At 37.2% G+C, this 26,155-nt stretch overlaps 1 protein-coding gene across 1 annotated transcript in view; it reads left to right on the forward strand.

Annotated features, from left to right (window-relative positions):
* Nucleotides 1-2,345: 2,345 nt before the first annotated feature.
* LOC126470357 (cytochrome P450 4c3-like) overlaps nucleotides 2,346-26,155 on the forward strand; it is a 188,373-nt gene continuing 164,563 nt past the window's right edge. Inside the window, exon 1 of the mRNA XM_050098153.1 lies at nucleotides 2,346-2,597. Within this exon, the coding sequence (XP_049954110.1) occupies nucleotides 2,423-2,597 (175 nt within the window). The 5' untranslated portion in view covers nucleotides 2,346-2,422. The remainder of the gene's footprint in view (nucleotides 2,598-26,155) is intronic.

Raw genomic sequence — 26,155 nt, forward strand, 5'->3', positions numbered from 1 at the left:
CTTTGCTAGAAAGTCATTTAGGCATCCTTACTTGCAGATGAAATACTGAGTTGTGTAATGTCAGCTCAACAGTGAACGTCAAATTCAACTCAACAATAGTAACCAGCAACAATAACAAACATTGGATCTATGGCAAAACTCAACAAAGAAGATGAATAACAGATATATTTCCCAAAATCTTCTTTTTCTACAAATAAGAAAATAAGACGTTTCATACCAAGCGGGATAGTCTCACAACCCCACCAATAAATGACTTGAATAACCATGATAAAGCCAAAAAAATTAGTCAGTCGTGAGTGTGAATTCAACATCAATCATTTTAGTACAAAGTCATGAAACCACAGGCATGTGGCCCTTCAGAAAACATTGCTATAGGGAAAAAACAACATGGGTTAGTCAGAATACCCCACTTGGCAATGTGAGGGTTAAGCAAGAAATTGCATATTCTTAAGTTTGCTCCAGTTGCAATATAAAACATAATAAATAATAAATAAGAAATATAACTAATTAAACCTTGAGAAATTTACAATTATTTAAAATTCAGGTAACTGTTGTCTCATTCATTTGTCACATCATTTATGGATAGAGTAGAGCCCTCTATCTTTTGTGGTAGGGACACCGTTGCCATGGGCAATGGTATATATCAAGTGCCCCCTAGCCTGTGTGGTTGGAATGCTGTCATCATGGTAGCCACTTCGTATAAGTCGTCTGCTGTAATACCATCTTTGTGCAGCGCTCGTTGTTATGGTAATGGTGTACCATAACCATTCTTCCACCATGTTGTTGTCAATCCAAGTGGTCTTCTGCTGCAGCATTATCTTTGCACAGCATGTGTCGTCGTGATGTGTTTGCTAGTCCATAATACATATACAGTAGAAGAATATGCTTAATTTTACAGTCTTTAAAATGGGCAAGGAGAGGAGTAGGAGTTACATGTCTCCATGTTATACCATCTCAGTTTAGTCTTTACAGAATCATTATGACACAATTTTTATGAATAATACTTATGTACATGAGTGTGTGTTTCATAATCTTACAGCTAATTGATATCAATGGGATAGGTCCTATACCTATCCGGTGACTCTTCTTAAAGACTTGAATGGCATGTGCATTATTTCAGTCACATAGGATACTCCATTGTTTCAGAGACCTCCAATGACCTTATGTTAGAAAAGGATTAAGTTCTTCAGTATTTCTGCTGTAGAACCTAATGCAGAATGTGGAGCTTTTTTCAGTTCTGCACTCTTTTATTTCTTTATTTGTAATTTTTTGCACCCATGCAATGAGGTAAATAGAAACTGTGTTTTAATTTTCTTTGGTGAAACAATTAAAGAAGACTGATTCAGTATTTCTGCCAGTATTGCAGTCTTCTGTTAAACTCTGTTCTACACCTCTATAAATTTCTGTCATATCAGTGAATATCATTTCTGTTCTCTTCACTAACCATTTTTCCACTAGATGCAGCACCACAAGTATATTATGAACTTTTTTGTAAGAGTGCTTGACCTGAATGCAACAGCAGTTTACTTTTACAAAGTTTCTTTTATTACCATTATTATCTTCACAATAAATGAAATGCAAGCTCAGTAAGTTAATAAATGATGAATTTACTGCACAAAAATTGTGGCATTACAACCACTTACATGAATCTGACTGGTGGATGATGCATAGACACATTTAACAGTGCAGAGATGCCACTAACTCTTGAGCTTCCTATTTTTTCCCAGCTAAAGTATTGATTAAAAGAGTTTGTCACTTATGCAACAACATAAAAACAGCAATGTTAATTTTCATAAAAAAAATAATAAAAAGAAATATACAAAATGATATCAAATGAGAATGAAGCTATAGATTATTAGTTCATCCCAAACGATGAAAATCAGCTAACAAGTATTCAGGACATCATTTTTTTTTCATTTTCTTGTTAGACCAGTTTATGCTGAGAAAACCTGTTTCAACCTGTTGTCCTTGATCTTCAGACGGATCTTTATCCTCTGGAGGATTTTAATGTAGGTATTAACCTGAAACCCTTGTTTCTCACATGCATAGGGTATGCTTTTACATTTAAACATTTTCTGTATTTCTTTTCAGTTATTAGTCACATTGCTAGTTCTTCCATTATGAGGTCATTTCTGATTATATCTTACTCATTGCAAACTCTTACTTACATAAGAATATCCATTTCAGACCTTTGATTCTTGGAGTCCAGGAATCTGACACTCAAGATACATGGTACTTATCACTGGAATTCGCCTTGAAACCTATCAGCTTGAGTGTAATCTTGCCATTTATTTCATGACCTTCTCCTGTTATCTGCAGTAAACACTTCAGCACAAATAGTAAGTGACAGCTGTGGTGAAGCTTCATGTATGAAACAACAGTAAGAAGCGTTACTGTGTCAATAATACATCAGTGAAGTAAAATGCTGATTTACTTGGTGTATTTTGTTGTGGTTATTGTGTTTCTGCTTCTTTTACATCAAGTTGTGCCATACAAATTCAATACTCTTAGGACTCACATATTAATTGATAAAATTCCTGGACCTAAAGGTATTCCAATTTTAGGAAATGCATTACAGTTCAATGTTCCAACAGAAGGTGAGTTAAAAAATAATTATCTGTCACTATAAATTGATAAATATGGAAGCTTAATTGTCATTTGGGCATTCCACTGGAGGACATTAACAAACGTGTGCATTGCTGCTTGCTAGCAAGCTAATAGCCTATGGTGAAAGTAGATATATCTGATTTTTAACATATTTAACTGTTTATATGAGTTTGTACTACATCTATTTAATTTGTAAAGCTGTTATTTGGGTGTATTGAATGATGACATTTTACTTTACCTGAAGTGTGGATCTGGTTGTAATTCATGATTACAATTATAAATTAAATATAGAACATTTTCAAGTTTGTTGTTTTGCTTTGAATTTTAGATCAGATAATAATGTATTGCAGATATAAACACGTACATGAGTCATACAACTTTATAACATTTCTAACAGATATTTTCAATAATTAGAAAATATGCTTTTGTTTCTAAACTTTACCTCAGTATATATGACCATCAATAATGATTAGTATATAACTAGGACAAATGCGGAAAATTGCAAGTATATCAATTATTTTGTAAAGAATTTGGAGTGAGTCTTTATCACAATAAAACAACTTTTGGAAAAAAAAAATAGACACAGGGTATGAAATAGATCAGTTTGCAGAAGCACATTGTCTTGTGTAGGGTTTGTGTATTAGCAAAACATATGGTTTAAAACTATTTTAAGTACTGAGGCAAATACCTTACAGCTGTCAGCTCACCCAACAACATCTTGAGGAAGTCATTTTCCCAAACAACAGCATTTTGTAATTATCACTGAACTGTAAAGCATTCTACCGCCTATTCATAATGGATAAGAAAATGGAAGTGATGAATAAGTTTAAAACTGACTTTGGTTAGAAGATACTTGTATCCACACTAGGCATGACCAGAATGTATTGACTGTGAGCAAAAAGCTAACTGCACTGAAATGATGTTGATTCCTTGAAAAGTTTTTAGAAAAAAAATGAGCCTTAACTGATTTAGCTAATGATGAATGTGAGTGTGAAACAAATATTTTTAGAAGGCCTATACCACCTGAACTTATTTAATCTTCCAGGTGCTTCATTCTATGCATATTTCTCAAAGTTCCCATATTTTCAACAAAGACTATGATGGAATATTTGTGTTCTTCCGTATCACTATTTCTTGATTTTATTTCTTAATCATCTGTTATTACATCTTGTATATCTATATATCTACCTCTACATCTACATCTACATCCATACTCCGCAAGCCACCTGACGGTGTGTGGCGGAGGGTACCTTGAGTACCTCTATCGGTTCTCCCTTCTATTCCATTCTCGTATTGTTCGTGGAAAGAAGGATTGTCGGTATGCCTCTGTGTGGGCTCTAATCTCTTTGATTTTATCCTCATGGCCTCTTTGCGAGATATACGTAGGAGGAAGCAATATACTGCTTCACTCTTCGGTGAAGGTATGTTCTCGAAACTTTGACAAAAGCCCGTACCGAGCTACTGAGCGTCTCTCCTGCAGAGTCTTCCACTGGAGTTTATCTATCATCTTCGTAACGCTTTCGCGATTACTAAATGATCCTGTAACAAAGCGCGCTGCTCTCCGTTGGATCTTCTCTATATCTTCTATCAACCCTATCTGGTACGGATCCCACACTGCTGAGCAGTATTCAAGCAGTGGGCGAACAAGCGTACTGTAACCTACTTCCTTTGTTTTCAGATTGCATTTCCTTAGGATTCTTCCAATGAATCTCAGTCTGGCATCTGCTTTACCGACGATCAACATTATATGATCATTCCATTTTAAATCACTCCTAATGCGTACTCCCAGATAATTTATGGTATTAACTGCTTCCAGTTGCTGACCTGCTATTTTGTAGCTAAATGATAAAGGATCTATCTGTCTGTGTATTCACAGCACATTACACTTGTCTACATTGAGATTCAATTGCCATTCCCTGCACCATGTGTCAATTCGCTGCAGATCCTCCTGCATTTCAGTACAATTTTCCATTGTTACAACCTCTCGATACACCACAGCATCATCCGCAAAAAGCCTCAGTGAACTTCCGATGCCATCCACAAGGTCATTTATGTATATTGTGAATAGCAACGGTCCTATGACACTCCCCTGCGGCACACCTGAAATCACTCTTACTTCGGAAGACTTCTCTCCATTGAGAATGACATGCTGCGTCCTGTTATCTAGGAACTCCTCAATCCAATCACACAATTGGTCTGATAGTCCATATGCTCTTACTTTGTTCATTAAACGACTGTGGGGAACTGTATCGAACGCCTTGCGGAAGTCAAGAAACACGGCATCTACCTGGGAACCCGTATCTATGGCCCTCTGAGTCTCGTGGACGAATAGCGCGAGCTGGGTTTCACATGACCGTCTTTTTCGAAACCCATGCTGATTCCTACAGAGTAGATTTCTAGTCTCCAGAAAAGTCATTATACTCGAACACAATACGTGTTCCAAAATTCTACAACTGATCGACGTTAGAGATATAGGTCTATAGTTCTGCACATCTGCTCGATGTCCCTTCTTGAAAACGGGTATGACCTGTGCCCTTTTCCAATCCTTTGGAATGCTACGCTCTTCTAGAGACCTACGGTACACTGCTGCAAGAAGGGGGGCAAGTTCCTTCACGTACTCTGTGTAAAATTGAACTGGTATCCCATCAGGTCCAGAGGCCTTTAATCTTTTGAGCGATTTTAATTGTTTCTCTATCCCTCTGTCGTCTATTTTGATATCTACCATTTTGTCATCTGTGCGACAATCTAGAGAAGGAACTACAGTGCAATCTTCCTCTGTGAAACAACTTTGGAAAAAGACATTTAGTATTTCGGCCTTTAGTCTGTCATCCTCTGTTTCAGTACCATTTTGGTCACAGAGTGTCTGGACATTTTGTTTTGATCCACCTACCGCTTTGACATAAGACCAAAATTTCTTAGGATTTTCTGCCAAGTCAGTACATAGAACTTTACTTTCGAATTCATTGAACGCCTCTCGCATAGCCCTCCTCACACTACATTTCGCTTCGCGTAATTTTTGTTTGTCTGCAAGGCTTTGGCTATGTTTATGTTTGCTGTGAAGTTCCCTTCGCTTCCGCAGCAGTTTTCTAACTCGGTTGTTGTACCATGGTGGCTCTTTTCCATCTCTTACGATCTTGCTTGGCACATACGCATCTAACGCGTTATGTACGACGGTTTTGAACTTTGTCCACTGATCCTCAACACTATCTGTACTTGAGACAAAACTTCTGTGTTGAGCCAACAGGTACTCTGAAATCTGCTTTTTGTCACTTTTTTTTAACAGAAAAATCCTCCTACCCTTTTTAATATTGCTATTTATGGCTGAAATCATCGATGCTGTAACCGCTTTATGATCGCTGATTTCCTGTTCTGCGTTAACTTTTGCAAATAGTTCGGGTCTGTTTGTCACCAGAAGGTCTAATATGTTATCGCCATGAGTCGGTTCTCTGTTTAACTGCTCAAGGTAGTTTTCAGATAAAGCACTTAAAAAAATTTCACTGGATTCTTTGTCCCTGCCACCCGTTATGAACGTCTGAGTCTCCCAGTCTATATCCGGCAAATTAAAATCTCCACCCAGAACTATAACATGGTGGGGAAATCTACTCGAAATATTTTCCAAATTATCCTTCAGGTGCTCAGCCACAACAGCTGCTGAGCCAGGGGCCTATAGAGACATCCAATTACCATGTCTGAGCCTGCTTTAACCGTGACCTTCACCCAAATCATTTCACATTTCGGATCTCCGTCAATTTCCTTCGATACTATTGCACTTCTTATCGCTATAAACACGCCTCCCCCTTCACTGTCCAGCCTGTCTCTGCGGTATACATTCCAATCTGAGTTTAGGATTTCATTACTATTTACATCTGGTTTCAGCCAACTTTCTGTCCCTAGTACTATATGGGCGTTGTGACCGTTTATTAATGAGAGCAGTTCTGGGACCTTTCTGTAGACGCTCCTGTTGTTATTCCCTGTTGCATTTTGCCTACTCCTACCTTGCTGCGTCTCTTCGGTCCTAGGGAGGGGATTCTCTAACCTAAAAAACCCCCATGTGCACTCCACACGTACTCCGCTACCCTTGTAGCCGCTTCCGGCATGTAGTGCATGCCTGACCTATTCAGGGGGAACCTACATTTCTCCACCCGATAGCGGAGGTCGAGAAATTTGCACCCCAGATCTCCGCAGAATCGTCTGAGCCTCTGGTTTAAGCCTTCCACTCGGCTCCAAACCAGAGGACCGCGATCGGTTCTTGGAACGATACTACAAATAGTTAGCTCTGATTTCACCCCGCGAGCGAGGCTTTCCGCCTTCACCAATTCCGCCAACCGCCTGTACGAACTGAGGATGACCTCTGAACCCAGATGGCAGGAGTCATTGGTGCTGACATGAGCAACAATTTGCAGTCGGGTGCACATCATTTTGTTTGCAGAAGTCAGTATATATTCACTCACTGTTTTCCTTCCTTTTTTTTAAAATTCATATATGCTTATATACGTAAATATAGCTATTTCATGTTTAATATTTCACACTTCTCCCAATTGCTTTATTTTTGCTCATGTGTTAGGACAGAAGATTCTAACTGACAGTACTGGTAATCATCAAATTTATGCATAAAATTACTTCAGGTGCACAGATATTAATTTCTTAATTGTGGAAAAAATTCAATAAAAAATTCAGAATGTTAAATGCAAACAACACATATTTTGGAGAATGAGATTCTATAGTTGAGTTGCTGTAATGAACATAATGGAAAAGTGAAGCCAATACATGTTTGTGTTATTTACACAGCCAAATCAAAGAATTGTTTCTGCTTGTACCATGAATTTACTTTGGTGTTTATTTATCCTTATGTAGTTATCTTTATTCATCCAAGGATAATCCCACAGTGAATAGGATTTGCCAAGTTAATACAATGCCAATAAATAGGCCAAATATAATACACAATGTACATAACATGCTTTAAGAGGGTGGGGCAGATAGCCTACGGGGACAGGACAGAAAAGTTTTACCATCTGATGTTCTCCCTTATGAAACAAAAAGAAATGGATAAAGCGCTCGATCTTCTGGATTTATTATATGACAGGCCTGAAAATGATGTGTGAAGAAGCAAACAGATATCATAGAATGTATATTAATCTCTGGTTGTGATCTAAAGTTAAAATACTTCTAAATTGCACCAACATGTTATGAGAAATATTAGTTTCCAAGTCTTAAATATCAGACCTACTCTAAAACATCAGCTTAGAGTTTAAAAATTGGAAAAGACTTTGTTTATTTCCATAAAATGAGTACTACTGCAGCATGTTTAATACTGGTTCAGATGTAAGTTCACATCTTGTAAGTTCACATCGGGCCCTTCTGTAGCCTAATTACAGAAAGTTAGAGATATGTAAAGGGGTTTGTAATTAGTATGAAGCAAATAATTCAACTCCTAATCTTAAAAAAGTCATTCAGCTCATACTGCACATAAAAACAGTTCTTGCATTATTAACGTGCAAAAATAAATTCTAGGAAATGTTGAATATTCTCACTACCTGTTGTCTTATTTAGTGAGATTGTTGGATAATAAAATGATATTACAAATTAGAAGCATAACATACACCTGAGACTTAGCACCTCCATGTGAGTTTCAGAGTAGAGTTCTGAATTCTGATCCAAATTTTGTGATCAAGTTGTCACAGAGATGAGATGGAAGATTATGGCTGTCCATAATAACAATACGAAATAAAAGATTTTCTTTTTAGCATTACCTACTAAATTGTCATAATATCTGTGTTCTGAAATTATGTGTCCATGTTAATACTTACGGGATAATGTAGATAGTTAAATTAACATTCACATTGAAAGTGCTCAGGTATGTATTTTCCAGAAATTTATCAGCATGTTAACGTTAACATCAAGACTGCTGCATTAAGTAAAAAGAACTTGAACACTGTAAATGGAAAAGTAGCAGTATATCCAAATTATCATATTTCTGGATGACTGTAATATGTATTTGAAATAGTTGCACTATACTTGTACATTCATAACAAATAATATGTGTTAATGATAACATATGACACATGAAAAAAAAGGCTGTTGGCTGATAGTGTGCCATAAAGTTGATAGTTACTGTTTCTGTTTGCTAATGTATGTGAATCATTTCACATACTTTGAGCGTAAGAATAACACACAAAAACAAGTGACACATATCAGTGATAGGATGCCAGTTCATACCAGAAAGCTAGAATCCAAAAATAAATTAAAAGCAGAATTTAAAAAGTTCTGCACAAACAATGTTGATCAATAACATTTTTCTAATAATATTGCTACTAAACCAAAACTGAAAACATTATTTTCATGCTTTAACATTTAAGTTTATTTTCATATCAAGAGAACAGCTGTTATCTGATGCACAACCTTTGTGGAATCATTGTTGTGATTAATGGGATTTGTTGGTTAGGGATGCAAAAATAAGGGCCTACAAAGATCCAAATATGACTTTATAATAACAGGAGCTGACATAGCAAGGTGGAGTCACTTTACTTTCTGTCATTCTACTCCTTAACATATTTTTTTCTTGTCTTTCAACTGATTCTCCTTATACAAGCACTACACACTCATCAGTGAGAACATTATGACAAGAAAACTAACAACCGGAATGTCCACCTTTGGCATGGATAACAGTGGCAACACCTCATGGCATGGAAAAAATGAGGCCTTTAGTAGGTCACTGGAGAGTGTTGGCACCATATCTGCACACAAAAGTTACCTAATTCTTATAAATTCTGGGGAGGGGGCAATGAGCTCTGACACTACGTTCAGTGATATTTCAGATGTATTTAATCAGGTTCAGAGCTGGCAAGTTGGGGGGCCAGCACACTAACTGGAACTCATCACTGTATTCCTTGAACTATGCCAACACACTCCTGGCCTTGTGACATGTTGCCCTACCTTTCTGATAAATGCCACTGCCATCAGGAAACATGATCACCATGAAGGGGTGTTCATGGTCTGCAACCAGTATACGATACTCCTTGGCAGTCATGGTGCACATGTGAATGTTCCACACAATAGAGCCACCACGAGCTTGTCTCTGCCCCACATTACAGTTTCAAGGAGATACTCTTCTGGAAGATGATGGATTCATGCTCTTCCACTGGCATGATGAAGAAGTTATTAGGATTCATGTGACAATGCAATTTTCTGCCATTGCACCAATGTCCAATGCTGATGGTCATGTGCTCATTTCAGTCGTAATGGGTGACGACATGGTTTTAACATTGGCACATGTGTAGGTCATCAGCTGCAGAGGCCCATCGTTTGAAGTTTCCTATGCACTGTTTGTTAAGGTATGCTTGTACTCTGCCCATCACTAAAATCTGATATTAGTTCTACAACAGTTCACTGCCATTCCTGTTTTACCAGTCTGCCCAGCCTTCAAAGTATGAAATCCATAATGAGGGGTGGCTGTGTAACCCCATGATGTCTGTTTGTGGCCCCACTTTGGTTTCACCAAGTGTTGAAGGCATCCACCACAGCAGCTGTCAAACACCCAACAAGTCATGCAGTTTCTGAAATGCTCCTGCCAAGCCTCCCAAAAATCACAGTCTGCCTTTGGTCAAAATTAGATAGATTGTGCACCTTACCAATTCCACACACGGACAGCATGCTCACTGATACTACATGCGATGGTCACAACATTCTAGTTGATCAGTGTATATACTCAGTGTACAGATGGTTTCTAGAATATTATTCATGCAGTACATTGTGTAATGTTGCTGTCCTCAGCACAGTTGATAATTTGTTGATGCCAATGACCTTATTAATATTCCATAAAACAATTTCCTCTGAGATAAATCATTATTTGTAGTTACCTCATTAGCATATAATTATCAGAACAGTGTTAGCTAATAAAAGTTTCTTCACAAAAGGACCTAACTTAGTGGATAATCCCAATTTTGAACTTACCAGTAACCAATTAAATTTTTTCAAAAACTCATTGTTTTAGGAGGTATTCTTAATTAAAGTTTGGCCACACCCATAATTATCTTTGCCAGTTGAGCTCTTAAACTCATTTATTCCATGGTTATATGAGGCACAGGCAAATGAAAACTGAAGACCCATCACAACAGGACCATGAAATGGTTCCATTCAAAAGTATTCACCACACACATTAAGACACTTCACCTATTGGCGTATGAGATAATCAGTTCCTGTTTTATAGAATTCAGTCAGCCACTGACATGTCCACAACCACACCTACTCTTGCACTTTCTTATCTGACTGAAATAGATATCCACACATGTATTTCTTCACGATGCAAAAAGATGAAAATCACACCATGAAAGATTTGGGCCATATGGAGGCTGTTATCAACTGAATAGCATAGCCTTCATCTGATCAGCAGGGTAGGCATTATCATGTAACAGGCTGATTCCACCTGACTGCGTTCATGGGCATCTTTACTGTATGGCATGTGACAGTTTCTGCAACGTGTCTTCATAGTACTGCACATTGATTGTGGTTCCATGCCTGAGGAACCCAATTAGCAGAGAGCCTCGGCAGTCAAAGAAGAAGGTCATGATCCTGCCTGTCCTCACACTACCAATTTGCAAAGGCTACTCTTCAGCGATTTGGTTGGAAATACTGCAGCATCCTCCATAAAGGGTGGATCTTTCACTACATAACTTTAACAAATTTGGCAACATGTAGAAAGATGCATGGACATCAGTTTCTGCCAGACAAGGAAGTACAAGATGGTTCAAATGGATCTAAGCACTATTGGACTTAACATCTGAGGTCATCAGTCCCCTAGACTTAGAACTACTTAAACCTAACTAACCATAGGACAGCATACACATCCATGCCCAAGGCAGGATTCAAACCTGTGACCGTAGCAGCAGCATGGTTCCAGACTGAAACACCTAGAACTGCTCGGCCACAGTGGCTGGCGAAGTACAAGAGTGGGTGGATCCGTCAGTGGATGATCCTATTAAATGGGAATTGACTGTCATGTCTCCCAGTGGAATAAATGTCTTAAGGCATATGGTAATTACTTTTGAATGGAACCATTCCATGGTCCCATTGTGGCAGGTGTTTGGTTTTCATTTGACTGAACCTTATACTTTTGTTGCCTTAATTTTTCTTAACCTGGGTGTGCCTTTGGATATTCAGTTAAACCACTAATTAAAAAATGAATTATACTAGAAAAATTATGAACATGGGAATTATACACTTAAGCCAGTAATGCATCATGGAGGCATACAGTATGTCATTCAAATAGTACTTAAAACTTTAATATTTTTCTTTTCATCTTGCGCAGAGTCAAACCAAATCATTTCTTGGAATCAATAGATCAACAACACTGCTAAATATTTGTCTTGTAGTAAACATTTTAGTTTAATCATTAAATTCACAGAATATCATTATGACAGTCTTTTCACACCCCACACCAATCAACATCTTCAGCCCAGAATTAGCTAGTACAGTGTTAACACTTGTAGGAAAATACAGGTCCCACAGTCATCAAGTTAACATCATTCAGTAACTTATGTTTGATTAATTTCTTTGAGTCAGTCTGTGAGTAACTTTCTTGCTGTTGGCCAAAATATTTATATTTTATTGGAAGTGTCTACCTGTGATTGACATTCTATGTGAGATCTGATACTGTTCATTGAGTGGTCATGTGTGATAAAAATGTGGAAAATCAGTCAAGTTAAATAAATACTGTGTTGCATCAATTATTTAAAAGCACATTAATGTGACCACCTGCCATCATGGACATCCAGGAATAGAGTCAATGAGTTTCTGAAAGGTACCAATAGGGATGTGGAGCCATCTACTCTAGTGCCATGGCTAGATGCACTAGGTTGGAGATCCACGGTACAAACAGCCCCATCAAAGTGGTCCCATAGATTTTTGACTGAGCTTAAATCCGGGGAGTTTGGTGCCCAGGGGAGGATGGTAAATTCATTCTGGAGCTCTTTGAACTATGCACGTGCACTGTGTGCTGTGTAAAATGTTGCACTGTCCTACTTGCTGACACCATTCTGCCAAGGAAAATCAAACTGCATGTAGAGTTGAACATTGTCCTCAAGGACAGATGCATACTTGCATTGATCCATTGTGCCTTCCAGATGGTGGGATCACCCATGAAATGCCACAAAACATTCCCCAGACCATAATGCTCCCTTCTAGCCTTGAACCTTCCAATGATTGTTGCTTGGCCAAGTTCCAACTGCCATTTGTCTGACGGAGCACAAAACATGATACATATGAAAAGGCTACCTATCACTGCTCAGTGGTCACCCAGTTGTGGTACATGTGTGCAAATGCCAGTCTTCATCACCAATGGAAAGCAGTCAGCATCAAACATAGGCTGTGGTCCCATTAATGGGACTGGACCATGTATAACACTGACATATAGCAAAATAATGGACATTTGACAATGAACTACCGAGAGGAGTCATGAAATCAAAAGAAAGATATGTTCCAAAGCATAGACATACTTGCTGGAAAAAATGCAACAACCTCAAATAGAAAGTGATTTTACTGATATGTATAGTAAGAGGTAGTTCATCAATGTAGGAGTATATGATAACAAATTCAGACCAAATGAAACGTCACAGTGAAAGGTTCTTAAAAAGTTGCACCAATACACAATGCTTTCCCCACTGGTGGCAATGCAGGCGTGTATTTTCACATGAAAATGGTCACAAAGGTACTGAATGGCATCCTGAGGTAGACTGTCCCAAGCTACTTGTGTCTTTGTTGCAGTTCAGCACTGAGTCTTATAGGCCCTGTAGAACGAGTAAGTTTCCACTTCATCATGTCCCATTTGTGCTCAGTTGGTGAGAGATCTGGCAATCTTGGTGGCCAGGGTATATTGTGTCACAGCAGCCATCTGTAGATGTGCATTGTCCTACTGAAATCCATGTCACTTTCCTGTCATACCAATGGCAGTAGCACAGGGATAAAAGCCTGTGCAATGTAATGGGCAATGGTTACTTTACCTTGCAGTAACAACAAATGTGACTGTGAATTGTAATTGATAGCTCCGTAGACTGAGGCCTAGGACTGGACCTGGATGTCATGGGCAAATGCTCTCAGGAATAGGCAGTTCATCAGGTCTTCCCTAAACACCTGTCTATGTCCATCACTCACATACAGACAGAAGACAACTGAGTATCATTCCGCTCTCTAGTCATCTCATTCACAGCACCAAAGTAGCCATTCTTGATGGTGTCATTGTGCCAGTGGTAGCCTGGCCAGTGGCACAAATGATCTTAATCAGTGGTGGCTAGTGAGCATACATTCTGGGTGTCCACAAAGTTTTAGATTTTTAATGTGAAATTAATAGGGTCTGCTGTAGAACAGTTACACTTATCAGCAAGTTTATACAACTACAGGCACTGCCAATAATATTAACAACAGAAATAATAATAATAATCTCGTGGAGGCCCGGGAAAAGAATAGGCCTCCGGTATGTTCTGCCAGTCGTAAAAGACGACGAAAAGAACAAACCACTAAAAGGGCTAACCCCCCTTTTAGTGTGATTATTTGGTTCAGGACAGAACTAAAGAAGCCTCGGACAAGCGCCGTCATGGTCGGGGATGATGCTTGAACCCTGTGCCTGCCCACAATGGTAATGACACTGCTAGCCAACTGGAAAATGATTTAAATCCAAATAGAGGTGTTTTGCAGGATATGCTTCCTGCAACCACCCTAGAAGGAAAACAAAGACAGAGGATGAGATGGTCGGATGAAGTTAATCGACACCTCATGTTCTGTTATTACCAAGCAACAAACCTAGGAACCTACACAACTGGATACAGATCATAAGTATACACAACATTTATTGCCAGATACCCAGAATTAAAATTTTTAACAGAACAACGACTAGCTGATCAGATCCGTGTAATAATAAAAAATAACAGGATACCCCAGTCAGAATTAGAAAACATCAAACAACAAGTACAACAAATACTGGAACAAAATAATGTGCAATCAGAAGAAGAAGAAAATACAGTAATGGACTAAAACGTCCCAGAGAAAACAAATAAAGAACAAAACGCATCAATTAAACAATCAGAGGAAAACGAAATCTTAAGACAGCCACCAGAACAAGCACAAATAGAACATGAAGTGACACACATGTTAGATATAGAAGAAAAATTTCAGTTGACATATATAGAATACAAAGATACAAATACAGACATTAGACCATTCTTGCATAGACCACCAAATAACCCACAAGTCGGAACAACAATAAAAACTATCAACACAATCATACACAACAAAATAAATGAAAATACAACTATGGAAGAGTTACAACTGCTGGTTTATGTAGGAGCACTCACTACACTAAATATACACACTAGGCAGAGATCAGAACCAACCAACACACAGAAGAAACCCACAAAACCAGCATGGCAACACAGGCTACAGATCAGAATAGAAAAACTGAGAAAAGACATTGGACAGCTAACACAATTTATAAGAAATGAAATATAAGGCAAAAAACAAAAAAGGTTAGGTAAAATCTCACAACAAGAAGCGATAGAGCAATTAGATGAAAAGAAGCAGAAATTACAAGCATTGGCCAAACTACTTAGAAGATACAAAAAAAGTGAAAATAGAAGGAAACAAAACCAAACATTCAACACAAACCAAAAGAAATTTTACCAGACAATAGATAACACACACATTAAAATAGACAATCCACCAAACATAACAGACATGGAACACTTCTGGAGTAACATATGGTCAAACCTGGTACAACATAACAGGCATGCACGGTGGATACAAGCAGAAACAGACACATACAAGATGATACCACAAATGCCTGAAGTGATAATTTTGCAACATGAAGTCACCCAAGCAATTAATTCTACTCATAATTGGAAAGCCCCCGGAAAAGATAAAATAGCAAATTTCTGGCTAAAGAAGTTCACCTCAACACATTCACATCTAACTAAATTATTTAACAGTTACATTGCAGACACATACACATTCCCTGATACACTTACACATGGAATAACTTATCTGAAACCTTAAGATCAAGCAGACACAGCAAACCCAGCAAAATATCACCCATAACATGCCTAACAACAATATACAAAATATTAACTTCAGTCATTACACAGAAATTAATGACACATACAACACAGAACAAAATTGTAAATGAAGAACAAAAAGACTGCTGCAAAGGAGCACGAGGATGTAAAGAGCAACTGATAATAGATACTGAGGTGACATATCAAGCTAAAACCAAACAAAGGTCGCTACACTACGCATACATTGAGTACCAAAAAGCTTTTGATAGTGTACCCCACTCATGGTTACTACAGATATTGGAAATATACAAAGTAGATCCTAAATTGATACAGTTCCTAAACATTGTAATGAAAAACTGGAAAACCACACTTAATATCCAAACAAATTCAGATAATATCACATCACAGCCAATACAGATTAAGCGTGGAATATACCAAGGAGACTCATTAAGTCCTTTCTGGTTCTGTCTTGCTCTGAACCCACTATCTAACATGCTAAATAATACAAATTATGGATATAATATTACTGGAACATACCCACACAAAATCACTCATTTGCTATACATGGATGATCTAAAACTACTGGCAGCAACCAATCAACAACTCAACCAATTACTAAAGATAACAGAAGTATCCAGCAATGATATCAATATGGCTTTTGGAACAGACAAATGTAAGAAAAATAGCATAGTCAAGGGAAAACACACTAAACAAGAAGATTACATATTGAATAACCACAGTGACTCCATAGAAGCGATGGAAAAAACAGATGCCTATAAATATCTAGGATACAGACAAAAAATAGGAATAGACAATACAAACATTAAAGAAGAACTAAAAGAAAAATATAGACAAAGACTAACAAAGATACTGAAAACAGAATTGACAGCAAGAAACAAGACAAAAGCTATAAATACTTATGCTATACCAATATTGACCTACTCATTTGGAGTAGTGAAATGGAGTAACACAGACCTAGAAGCACTCAATACACTTACACGATCACAATGCCACAAATATAGAATACATCACATACATTCAGCAACAGAAAGATTCACATTAAGCAGAAAGGAGGGAGGAATGGGACTTATCGACATAAAAAACCTACATTATGGACAGGTAGACAATTTAAGAAAATTCTTTCTAGAACGAGCAGAAACTAGCAAAATACACAAAGCAATCACTTATATAAATACATAAATACACCACTGCAATTTCATAACCACTTCTACAACCCTTTAGATCATATAACATCAACAGATACGAAGAAAGTAAATTGGAAAAAAACGCATCCAACACATGGCTAAGAAAAGGCAATATATACAGTGAGATGGAAGGATTCATGATTGCAATACAGGATCAAACAATAAACACCAGATATTACAGCAAGCATATTATTAAAGATCCCAATACCACAATAGATAAATGCAGACTTTGCAAACAACAAATAGAAACAGTAGATCACATCACAAGCGGGTGTACAATACTAGCAAATACAGAATACCCCGGAAGACATGACAATGTAGCAAAAATAATACATCAACAGCTTGCCTTACAACATAAACTTATAAAACAACACGTTCCCACATACAAGTATGCACCACAGAATGTACTGGAGAATGATGAATACAAATTATACTGGAGCAGAACCATTATAACAGATAAAAAAACACCACATAACAAACCTGACACCATACTCACCAATAAAAAGAAGAAATTAACACAACTAATCGAAATATCCACACCCAATACAACAAATATACAAAAGGAAACAGGAGAAAAAATTGAAAAATACATCCAACTGGCTGAGGAAGTCAACGACATGTGGCATCAGGGTAAAGTTGACATTATACCGATTATACTATCAACTACAGGGGTCATACCACACAATATCCACCAGTACATCAATGCAATACAGCTACATCGAAACTTATATATACAACTACAGAAATCCGTAATTATTCATACATGTTCAATTACCCGAAAGTTCCTAAATGCAATATAACATATACCGTACAGTTAAAAGGAAGTGACGCTTGATCAAAGTCCGCATCACTTTCCATTTTTGACCAGACATAACATCTGAGAAAAGAAAGAAATAATAATAATAGTAAGATGCATAGCTTATCTGACAAAAGAAATTATTGTTTTTGTGGAATTTTGTTGTTTCATACATAATTAAGCACAGTTTAGGGCAATCACAAAATAATGTGTAAGCTTTCACAACTCTCCATTTTGCATTTTTGTGTAACTGTGAGTTTTCATGCTTTTACATTTTTTTGATAAATGTACAACATCCCTAACTGATGTATTAGTTCACGAATTTGCTTCTGGGCTCAAAATAAAACATTCTTATGCTGCACCCACACAACAACTGGTGCTAATTGTATACTTTCTTGTTAAATATTCACTTATAAACATGCTTATTTAATTTCATTACTCTCTCAATCAAATCAATCAAAGGATCTGTTCTCAGAAGCCCTAGTTCATTTGTGGCAAACTTTTCCTGGTAATTTACTTTTCTGTTCCCAGAATGCCTGCAGCAGAGTTTGCACTGATATGAAACTTTCTGGCAGATTAAAGCTGTGTACCAGACTGAGAGTTGAACTCACAGGTTTACTTTTCTGTTAGCATTTAAAATAGATTCAATGGGTTCATGTTTACACTGCTGATTCCCACACAGTAAACAACCAACTCCAAAACAACGTTCCATTTGTGGAAACGATTAAACTCAAGCAGTAATGTCTACCAACATGGTAACTTGATTAGAATACAAATGAGGCAATGACTTCCATAAGTCCCTAAAGGACACAACCATTGATCCTACATTTAAGTGAATATCAGAGAAACCACTGATATAGCTTTTTGTGAATTTTCATGTATACAGTGTGGGCCTATAGCACAGATAAACCTGACTCACCATAAAATCAACAGATTTCAGAAGCATGAATAAATGCTACAGTCTCACAGTTGACAGTGATGTGCTTTAGGACATTATGATACTCAGTGCCTCTAATGGCTGAAGTTATTAAACAAGAACATACGTATTGGTGATGCATTTTTCTTGTTATTTTTTGTTTATTCATGTTCTATTATCGTTATTTCCATCTTGAATATCCTGATTACATATGCAGAGTTAGTTGTTTTAAAAACTGTTTTCCACATGGGATTATCATTGACCTTATATATTTTGAGTCCTTAAATTACTTAAATTTGCCCACAATTTTGATTTCCTATTCATCTGTTGTGATTTTGTTTATGAGTGGTGGTCAGTTTAGATAATTTCTACATTTTTGAAGGATACTTGAAGACCAGATTTCTGTAATGTTTCCCGTAAAGAAAGGTATGAAAGCAAAGAACATTCATGCTGATTTCCAGAATACACTGGGGGACTCTGCTCCTTCATATTCAACTGTTTCCGAGTGGACAAACGAATTTCAATTTGGTTGGGAGAGATTAGATGATGATCTGTGCGGTGATCAGCCAAGATGTGTCACAACTCCAGAAATCATTGCAAAAGTGAACAAAATGGTCATGGAGGATCGACGACTGAAAGTGTGTGAAATTGCTCACACTTGCCAGATGTGATCTGAAAGGGAATATCATATTTTAACTGAAGAATTAGAAATGAATAAATTATCTACAAGATGGGTGCCACAACTCTTTATGCTGGATCAAAAATGCATGAGAATGGACACATCAGAACAATGTTTGGCCCGTTTTAGGAGAAATGAACTAGATTTTTTGTGCCAGTTTGTGACCACAGGTGAAACTTGGGTGCACTACTATACCCCAGAGACAAAACAACAGTGAAAGCAGTGGAAACATCCTGATTCTCCACCACCAAAGAAAGCAAAGACAATTCCTACGGTGGGAAAGGTCATGGCATCAGTGTTCTGGGATGTGAATGGGATTTTGCTTGTAGATTATCTCTCCACTGGGCAACTAATTACTGGATAGTACTATGCTAACCTCCTGGATAAATTGCAACAAAAGATACACACAATGGAAAAATTACATGAACTAAGGTATGAATTGTTGCCATGCCTCCCTTATTCAGCTGATATGGCTCCGTCAGACTTCCATCTCTCCCCAAAACCAAAAATGAAGATTCACTTCAAATGAAGAATTGATAGCTGGAGTTGACAACTATTTTGCAGGCCTGGAGGAAATTCATTTTCGAGATAGGATCAAGGCACTGGAACATCGTTGAAACAAATGCATTAATATACCAGAAGACTACATTGAAAAGTAAAGAAGTTTCAGTGATGTAAGTACGTTTTTTATATTCTGTTCCAAGAATGTTTCAAACCACCTTCGTATATTCAAAGCACAGTTGAGCAGCAGTGTTAAACCTGCTTTATGCAGAATGACTCAGAGAAATCTCCTCTGAACTTTATTTCAGATTTGGTTGGGGTCAGTTCTATCAATTTTACAAATTCTGGGTTTAAGATTTTATTGTATGGAAGGTCACAGACACATTCATATGCATTCTTGAAATACACAAAGATTACTGCCAGTGTCTTGTTTTGTTTCCTGTGATATTCCATTACTAATTTTAAAGTAATGATATGTTCTGTGCAGCTTCACCGGCATCTGATGTCTCCCTGGTATTCACCTACTTCTTCCTCTTCTTGTTGTTTAATCTTGCCATATAGAACCTTGTAAGTGCTGTCCAGGAGGAGTTTACTTCTGAAGTTATCTTGATTCCTCTTTTCATCTTTCCTGTAGATTGATAGATTATAGCTATGGTTCAGTCATTTTTCTGTTATCCAAATTTTAAATAGACTCAGGTGTAGGGAATGGACACTGTAGTCTAACTGGTAGGGCACTAGAATCTGGGCCTGGAGGTTCTGAGTTCATTCCTGTCTCTGGGGCGTGGGGATTTTTCCTCATTCCAGTCCTTCCAGGATGGCTTCAAGTTCACTCAGCCACCTATCAAATGATTACTGGTGATCTTTCCTGGGCACAACAGGTTGCTGGGCTCACCACTTACTCCCTCCTAGTTCCATGATGAGGAAAGGCTGTACTCTACCTACAATCAGGCCAATAGTCCAGTCCTATGCTTGTGTCACAGATTTGGCATTTTCCTTGTTACTACTTCTATTTTCCTCTCTTTTTTCTTCAGCAGGGCAGTTGAATTTTTGTAGTTCTTGCCATAGATATTGTCATAGCCTTTGTGATTGGTTTTGTGGTAGTTTTTTCTACTGATCTGATCAGATGTTTCTGATATTGCCTCTTGATTTGCTTGATAATTTGGTTGAATTTTTTTGATTTTTTTGAGGCCAATGACATTTTCTTCTGTTTTACTCAGTTTGAAATTTCAACCCTGTCTAATGTCTCTCCTCAAGAATTTTGTCATATTATGAAGTCCACCCTACATGTCTTTTCCAAGGGTTCAATGTGCCTAAAGTTTCAGCTTGTTATTTCACAACTGGTTTTCATTAAGAATGAAAACATGGTCCAGTCACGCTACTAGCTGATGTCAACCATTCATCATTTTCAAACACTTGTCACAAGCCTCAAGCTTCACACCATATTTGATTAAACAGCCAGTCCATATGTAATGGCAAACATCATTTCCATGAGAGTGTGCAGCACAAACACGATCACTATCAACATGGATGAGTTACAACTGAATGTAGCAGTAGTAGGCTAATGCATTACACATAAATAGCAGCAAGACAGAAAACATTCTATTTAGTTTAAATGCCCCAAAACTTGAAAACAAATCAGTGAAACTTCTTGGAATCAATATTGATCAAAGTCTTATCTGTGAGCACATATAGATAAATTATACTTCAGACTCACAAATGTGATATAGCTGCTGCATAAGCTGAGAGACCATGTTAGTGAAACTTCTCTGCTATATGTATACTTCACTTTTTTTAATTCCCATCTGATAAATAGAATTTAGCTATGGGGCAATTCAGCCTGATCTAAGACTGTATTTAAGTAGCAGAAAGGGGCTATCAGTTGGGTTGTGAGACTCACACCAAGACAGTCATATAGACATTACTTTAAGGAAATGAATACCATTTTCTTACATTAAACGATAAATTAGCTCTGGTTGATATTTTCTGTGATCTATCTAAAGCATATGACTGTGTGAATCACAGTATTCACCTAGATAAATTGAAGTATTATGGTACTGATGATATAGCCAACCAATGGATAATGCCGTATCTAACCAAAAGAATGCAGAAAGATGTACTTAGCAATTCAACCAGTATAGTTTGTGTATGTAATTTTGATGGGAGAGAGATAATGTATAGGGTTTCCCTAGGCTCAGTCTTAGATCCACTATTGTTCTTCATATATGTAAATGATCTTCTCATATACAACAAGCGGAATGAGTTCTTTTTGTAGATGACAAGAATATTGTAATCAACCTAAGCATACATACAGAAACCGAAGAACTGGCAAATAATATTCTTCAGAGTCTCATTGACTGGTTTTCTGCAAATGGCATCACCCTCATTTATGAAAAGACATAACATACTCTGTTCTGCACATATACGGGTACTACACCAATGATAAGTGTAAGACATGGCGAGAAAATAATAAATAGGTTGGTAGCTTCTAAACTGTTAGGTGTTCCTATTGATTAGAATTTAAACTGGAAAAAGAATATTTTCGAAACTCCTAAAACAACTTAGCCCAGCCACATTTGCATTTAGAATCTTTGCAAATCTTGGGGAGAGGCAAATCAGTAAGTTGATACATTTTGCATATTTTCATTCAATAATGTCATATGGTCTTCATTGTCCAAAAACATACTATAAGAATAATATGTGCCACTTACTCACAATGATCTTGTAGACATGTTTAAGAAGGTGGGAATTTTTACTGCTGCTTGATAGTATATTTATTCCCCCATGAAGTTTGTTGTAAATAATCCACTGCAGTTTGCAAGGAACATCAGTGGCATAATTACAACATCAGAAGGAAAAATGACATTTGTTACTCCTCATAAAGGTTGCCTTCAGCACAAAAAGGGGTGTACAATGCTGCAACTAAAATGTTTGAGCATTTAGCAGTTTGACTGACAGCAAACTAAAATCTTAAAACAAACTGAAAAATTTTCTCCATGACAACTGCTTCTATTCTGTAAAATAATTTCTGTTATTGTAATGTGTAAAAGATGGTGGGTAGAAATTAATAGCTCACATCTGTATTGTTAAACAAAATAAAATAAAAAACCTTATAAATATTCAGCATGTAGCCATATTTACAAATTAATTTGCAATGTGAATGTAAAATGACTCATTTGACATCATTACAATTTATTGCACAAAATGATTCATGTAGGAATACCATAATGTAGTAACTACATATATATATACAAGTTTTGTATATGGACACTGATTGCATGTAAACATTTAAAGGTGAATAAACATTGTGTTCTATTCTATAAATATTCTGTTCTGTTCTGTTCAGTAAGTTATTTGCTGGTGTTGCTCATTACATGATTTATAACAGCCTCTCTCAACAAAATTAATGCACACAAGCACTCAATCTTCAGGCCACAAGTGGCCCATCGGGACCATCTGACCACCGTGTCATCCTCAGCTGAGGATGCGGATAGGAGGGGTGTGTAGTCAGCACACTGCTCTCCTGGTCGTTAAGATGGTTTTCTTTGACTGGAACTGCTACTATTCGGTCGAGTAGCTCCTCAATTGGCATCATGAGGCTGAGTGCACCCCGAAAAATGGCAACAGTGCATGGCGGCTGGATGGTCACCCATCCAAGTACCGGCCACACCTGACAGCGCTTAACTTCAGTGATCTCACGGGAACCGGTGTATCCACTGTGGCAAGGCCGTTGCCAACAAAATCAATGAGTACATGAAAAAAGGGTCTGCAGTTCAAAAAGCAGGAATTATGGCTTTCCCTGATCTGATACTATCATGCCCTTATTTGAAACATTTTGTTAACTGATTATAGGATTTAGAATAAGGTATCTTAAAGTATTTTTTTTACAAGAAAAAAGAAAAAAAATTGTCTTCTTTAGAAATGTTAGGATTATACCTAGATGGATTTTATGGACATTAATCTCTCTGTGGCGTGCAAGCAGTGCAGATCATTTAGTTATTTATTCATTCATCCATGGACAATCCCTTAATGAAAAAAGGGTTAGCATTATAGCTGTATTATACAGAAACACAGAATATGTAAATATCTTTGTCAGGATAGAACAGGTGGTCGTCTGTGGCCTCACTGAAGGAACTATCATGGCATTTGACTGAAATGGTTTAGGAAAACCACAGACAAACCTAAATCAGGATGACCAGACAGAGCAAACTCCATCCTCTTGAGTATGAAGTCAGTATCTTAGCAAATGTATTGTCTCATTCGACTGATTCCCACTGTCCTACCTTCTCTTGATTGTTCACAATTTGCACCAAAAACATAGTTTTTGACTGCATTACTACACACAGTATATCTGCTCACTGGTGACTCCAGGACCATTAATTAACATGCATGGCTCAAATCTTCTCTTCACTCCATTTAAAACCGAGTCAGCATCCCCCTTGGTAAGTCAGATGTTGAGCTCAGGAGAATGACAGGACATTACTATCATGCACTGTAGATCTTGGCATCTTTGCTTATCAAAACATTGAATTGAATGAAATTTTATTGTCGTTTAGCTATTACAGCAATTTGACAAAGTCAAGTTACTTAAATACAAGTTATACAGCATATATACATGGGTTGAAGATCAATATGTCACTATTGGTTTTCCATATAATACAATATTTAAAATCAAATAATATGAAAAGCATTGCATCATAAATTACTCAGTTAAAGAAATTATACAAGTTATACAGCATATATACATGGGTTGAAGATCAATATGTCACTATTGGTTTTCCATATAATACAATATTTAAAATCAAATAATATGAAAAGCATTGCATCATAAATTACTCAGTTAAAGAAATTATGCTGAACTCTCCAAACTGGTACCACTTTGATATTTTACAGTCATAAAATTCCTGAAGTGAGTAGCAAGGATTTGCAGCTAACCAACTGAATAATTTGTCTTTAAATAAATCAAATGGAGCTTATACCCATTCTAGTGGCAGTTTGTTAAACATCTTCATACCCACCACTTCATAGCTGTTCAGTGATTTGGATAATCTGTAGTAAGGTATGTCAAGATGGCTACTATTTCTGGTTCCATGAGAGTGTACATCTCTTCTACACTGGTATTCTGATAAGTTGCTTTTACATGCAGTAGGGCAGTGTAAATATATATGTTTATAACAGTTAATATTTAAGATGATAAACAGTGGTTTGCAGTGGGCCAGTTTATCACTGTTTGTTGTAATTCAAATTACTTTCTTCTGAAGTACCAAAATGTCCTGAAGGTGTGAGCTATTGCCCCATATGAAAAGCCCACAAGATATAATGCTTTGAAAAAAAGCAAAGTAGGCTGGTCTTACATAGGCCGCAGGTACATGGTTTTTTAAATTCCATAACAAATACACCACTCTAGATAGCCTTGCACTAATGTATTTAATATGTGGCTCCCAAGTCAATTTACTGTCTATAACAATACCTAAGAACTTAACACTATCCATGAAGTCTGCTACTGGCAGATCTCTTAAACTAAATACAATCTTTTGAATTTTACTCTCATTAAGCAGGAACCCATTAGCTTGAAACCAGACTGATGCTTATGATCGTATACTATAATGTGACAGGGTGTTATAATTGTTCAAAATGCTACTTTTAGCCCTCTAAGTGATTTTTAATTGTGTAGCACATGTTACTGATGAAGATTACAGTGAAGCACCAAAGAAACTGGTAAAGGCATACACACTCCAACACAGAGATATGTAAACAGGTAGAATATGGTGCTGTGGTCAGCAATGTCTATACAAGACAACAAGTGTCTGGCACAGTTGTTAGATCAGTTACTTCTACTACATTGGTAGGTTATCAAGATTTAGGTGAGTCTGAATGCGGTGTTATAGTTGGCACATGAGTGATGAGACATTGCATCTCCAACATAGCAATGAAGTAGGGATTTTCCCATACAACCATTTCACGAGTGTACAATGAATATCAGGAATCCAGTAAAACGTCAAATCTCTGACATTGCTGCAGCCAGAAATACATACTGCAAGAATGGGACCAACAACGACTGACGAGAATTGTTCAGTGTGACAGAAGTGCAACCCTTGTGCAAATTTCTTCAGATTTAAGTGATGGGCCATCAACAAGTGTCAGTGTGTGAACCATTCAACAAAACATCATCAATATAGGCTTTCGTAGCTGAAGGTCCACTCGTGTACCCTTTATGACTGCATGACACAAAGCTTTATGCCTTGCCTCGGCACATCAACACTGATATTGGGCTCTTGAAGACAGAAAACATGTTGCATGGTTGAACAATTCTCCTTTCAAATTTTATCAAACAGATGGATGTGTATGGGTATGGAGACAACCTCACAAATCCGAGGACTCTGCATGTCAGCAGGGGACTGTTAGAGCTGGTGGAGG

Source organism: Schistocerca serialis, chromosome 3 (genome assembly GCF_023864345.2).
Source record: "Schistocerca serialis cubense isolate TAMUIC-IGC-003099 chromosome 3, iqSchSeri2.2, whole genome shotgun sequence".
Classification (NCBI taxonomy): domain Eukaryota; kingdom Metazoa; phylum Arthropoda; class Insecta; order Orthoptera; family Acrididae; genus Schistocerca; species Schistocerca serialis.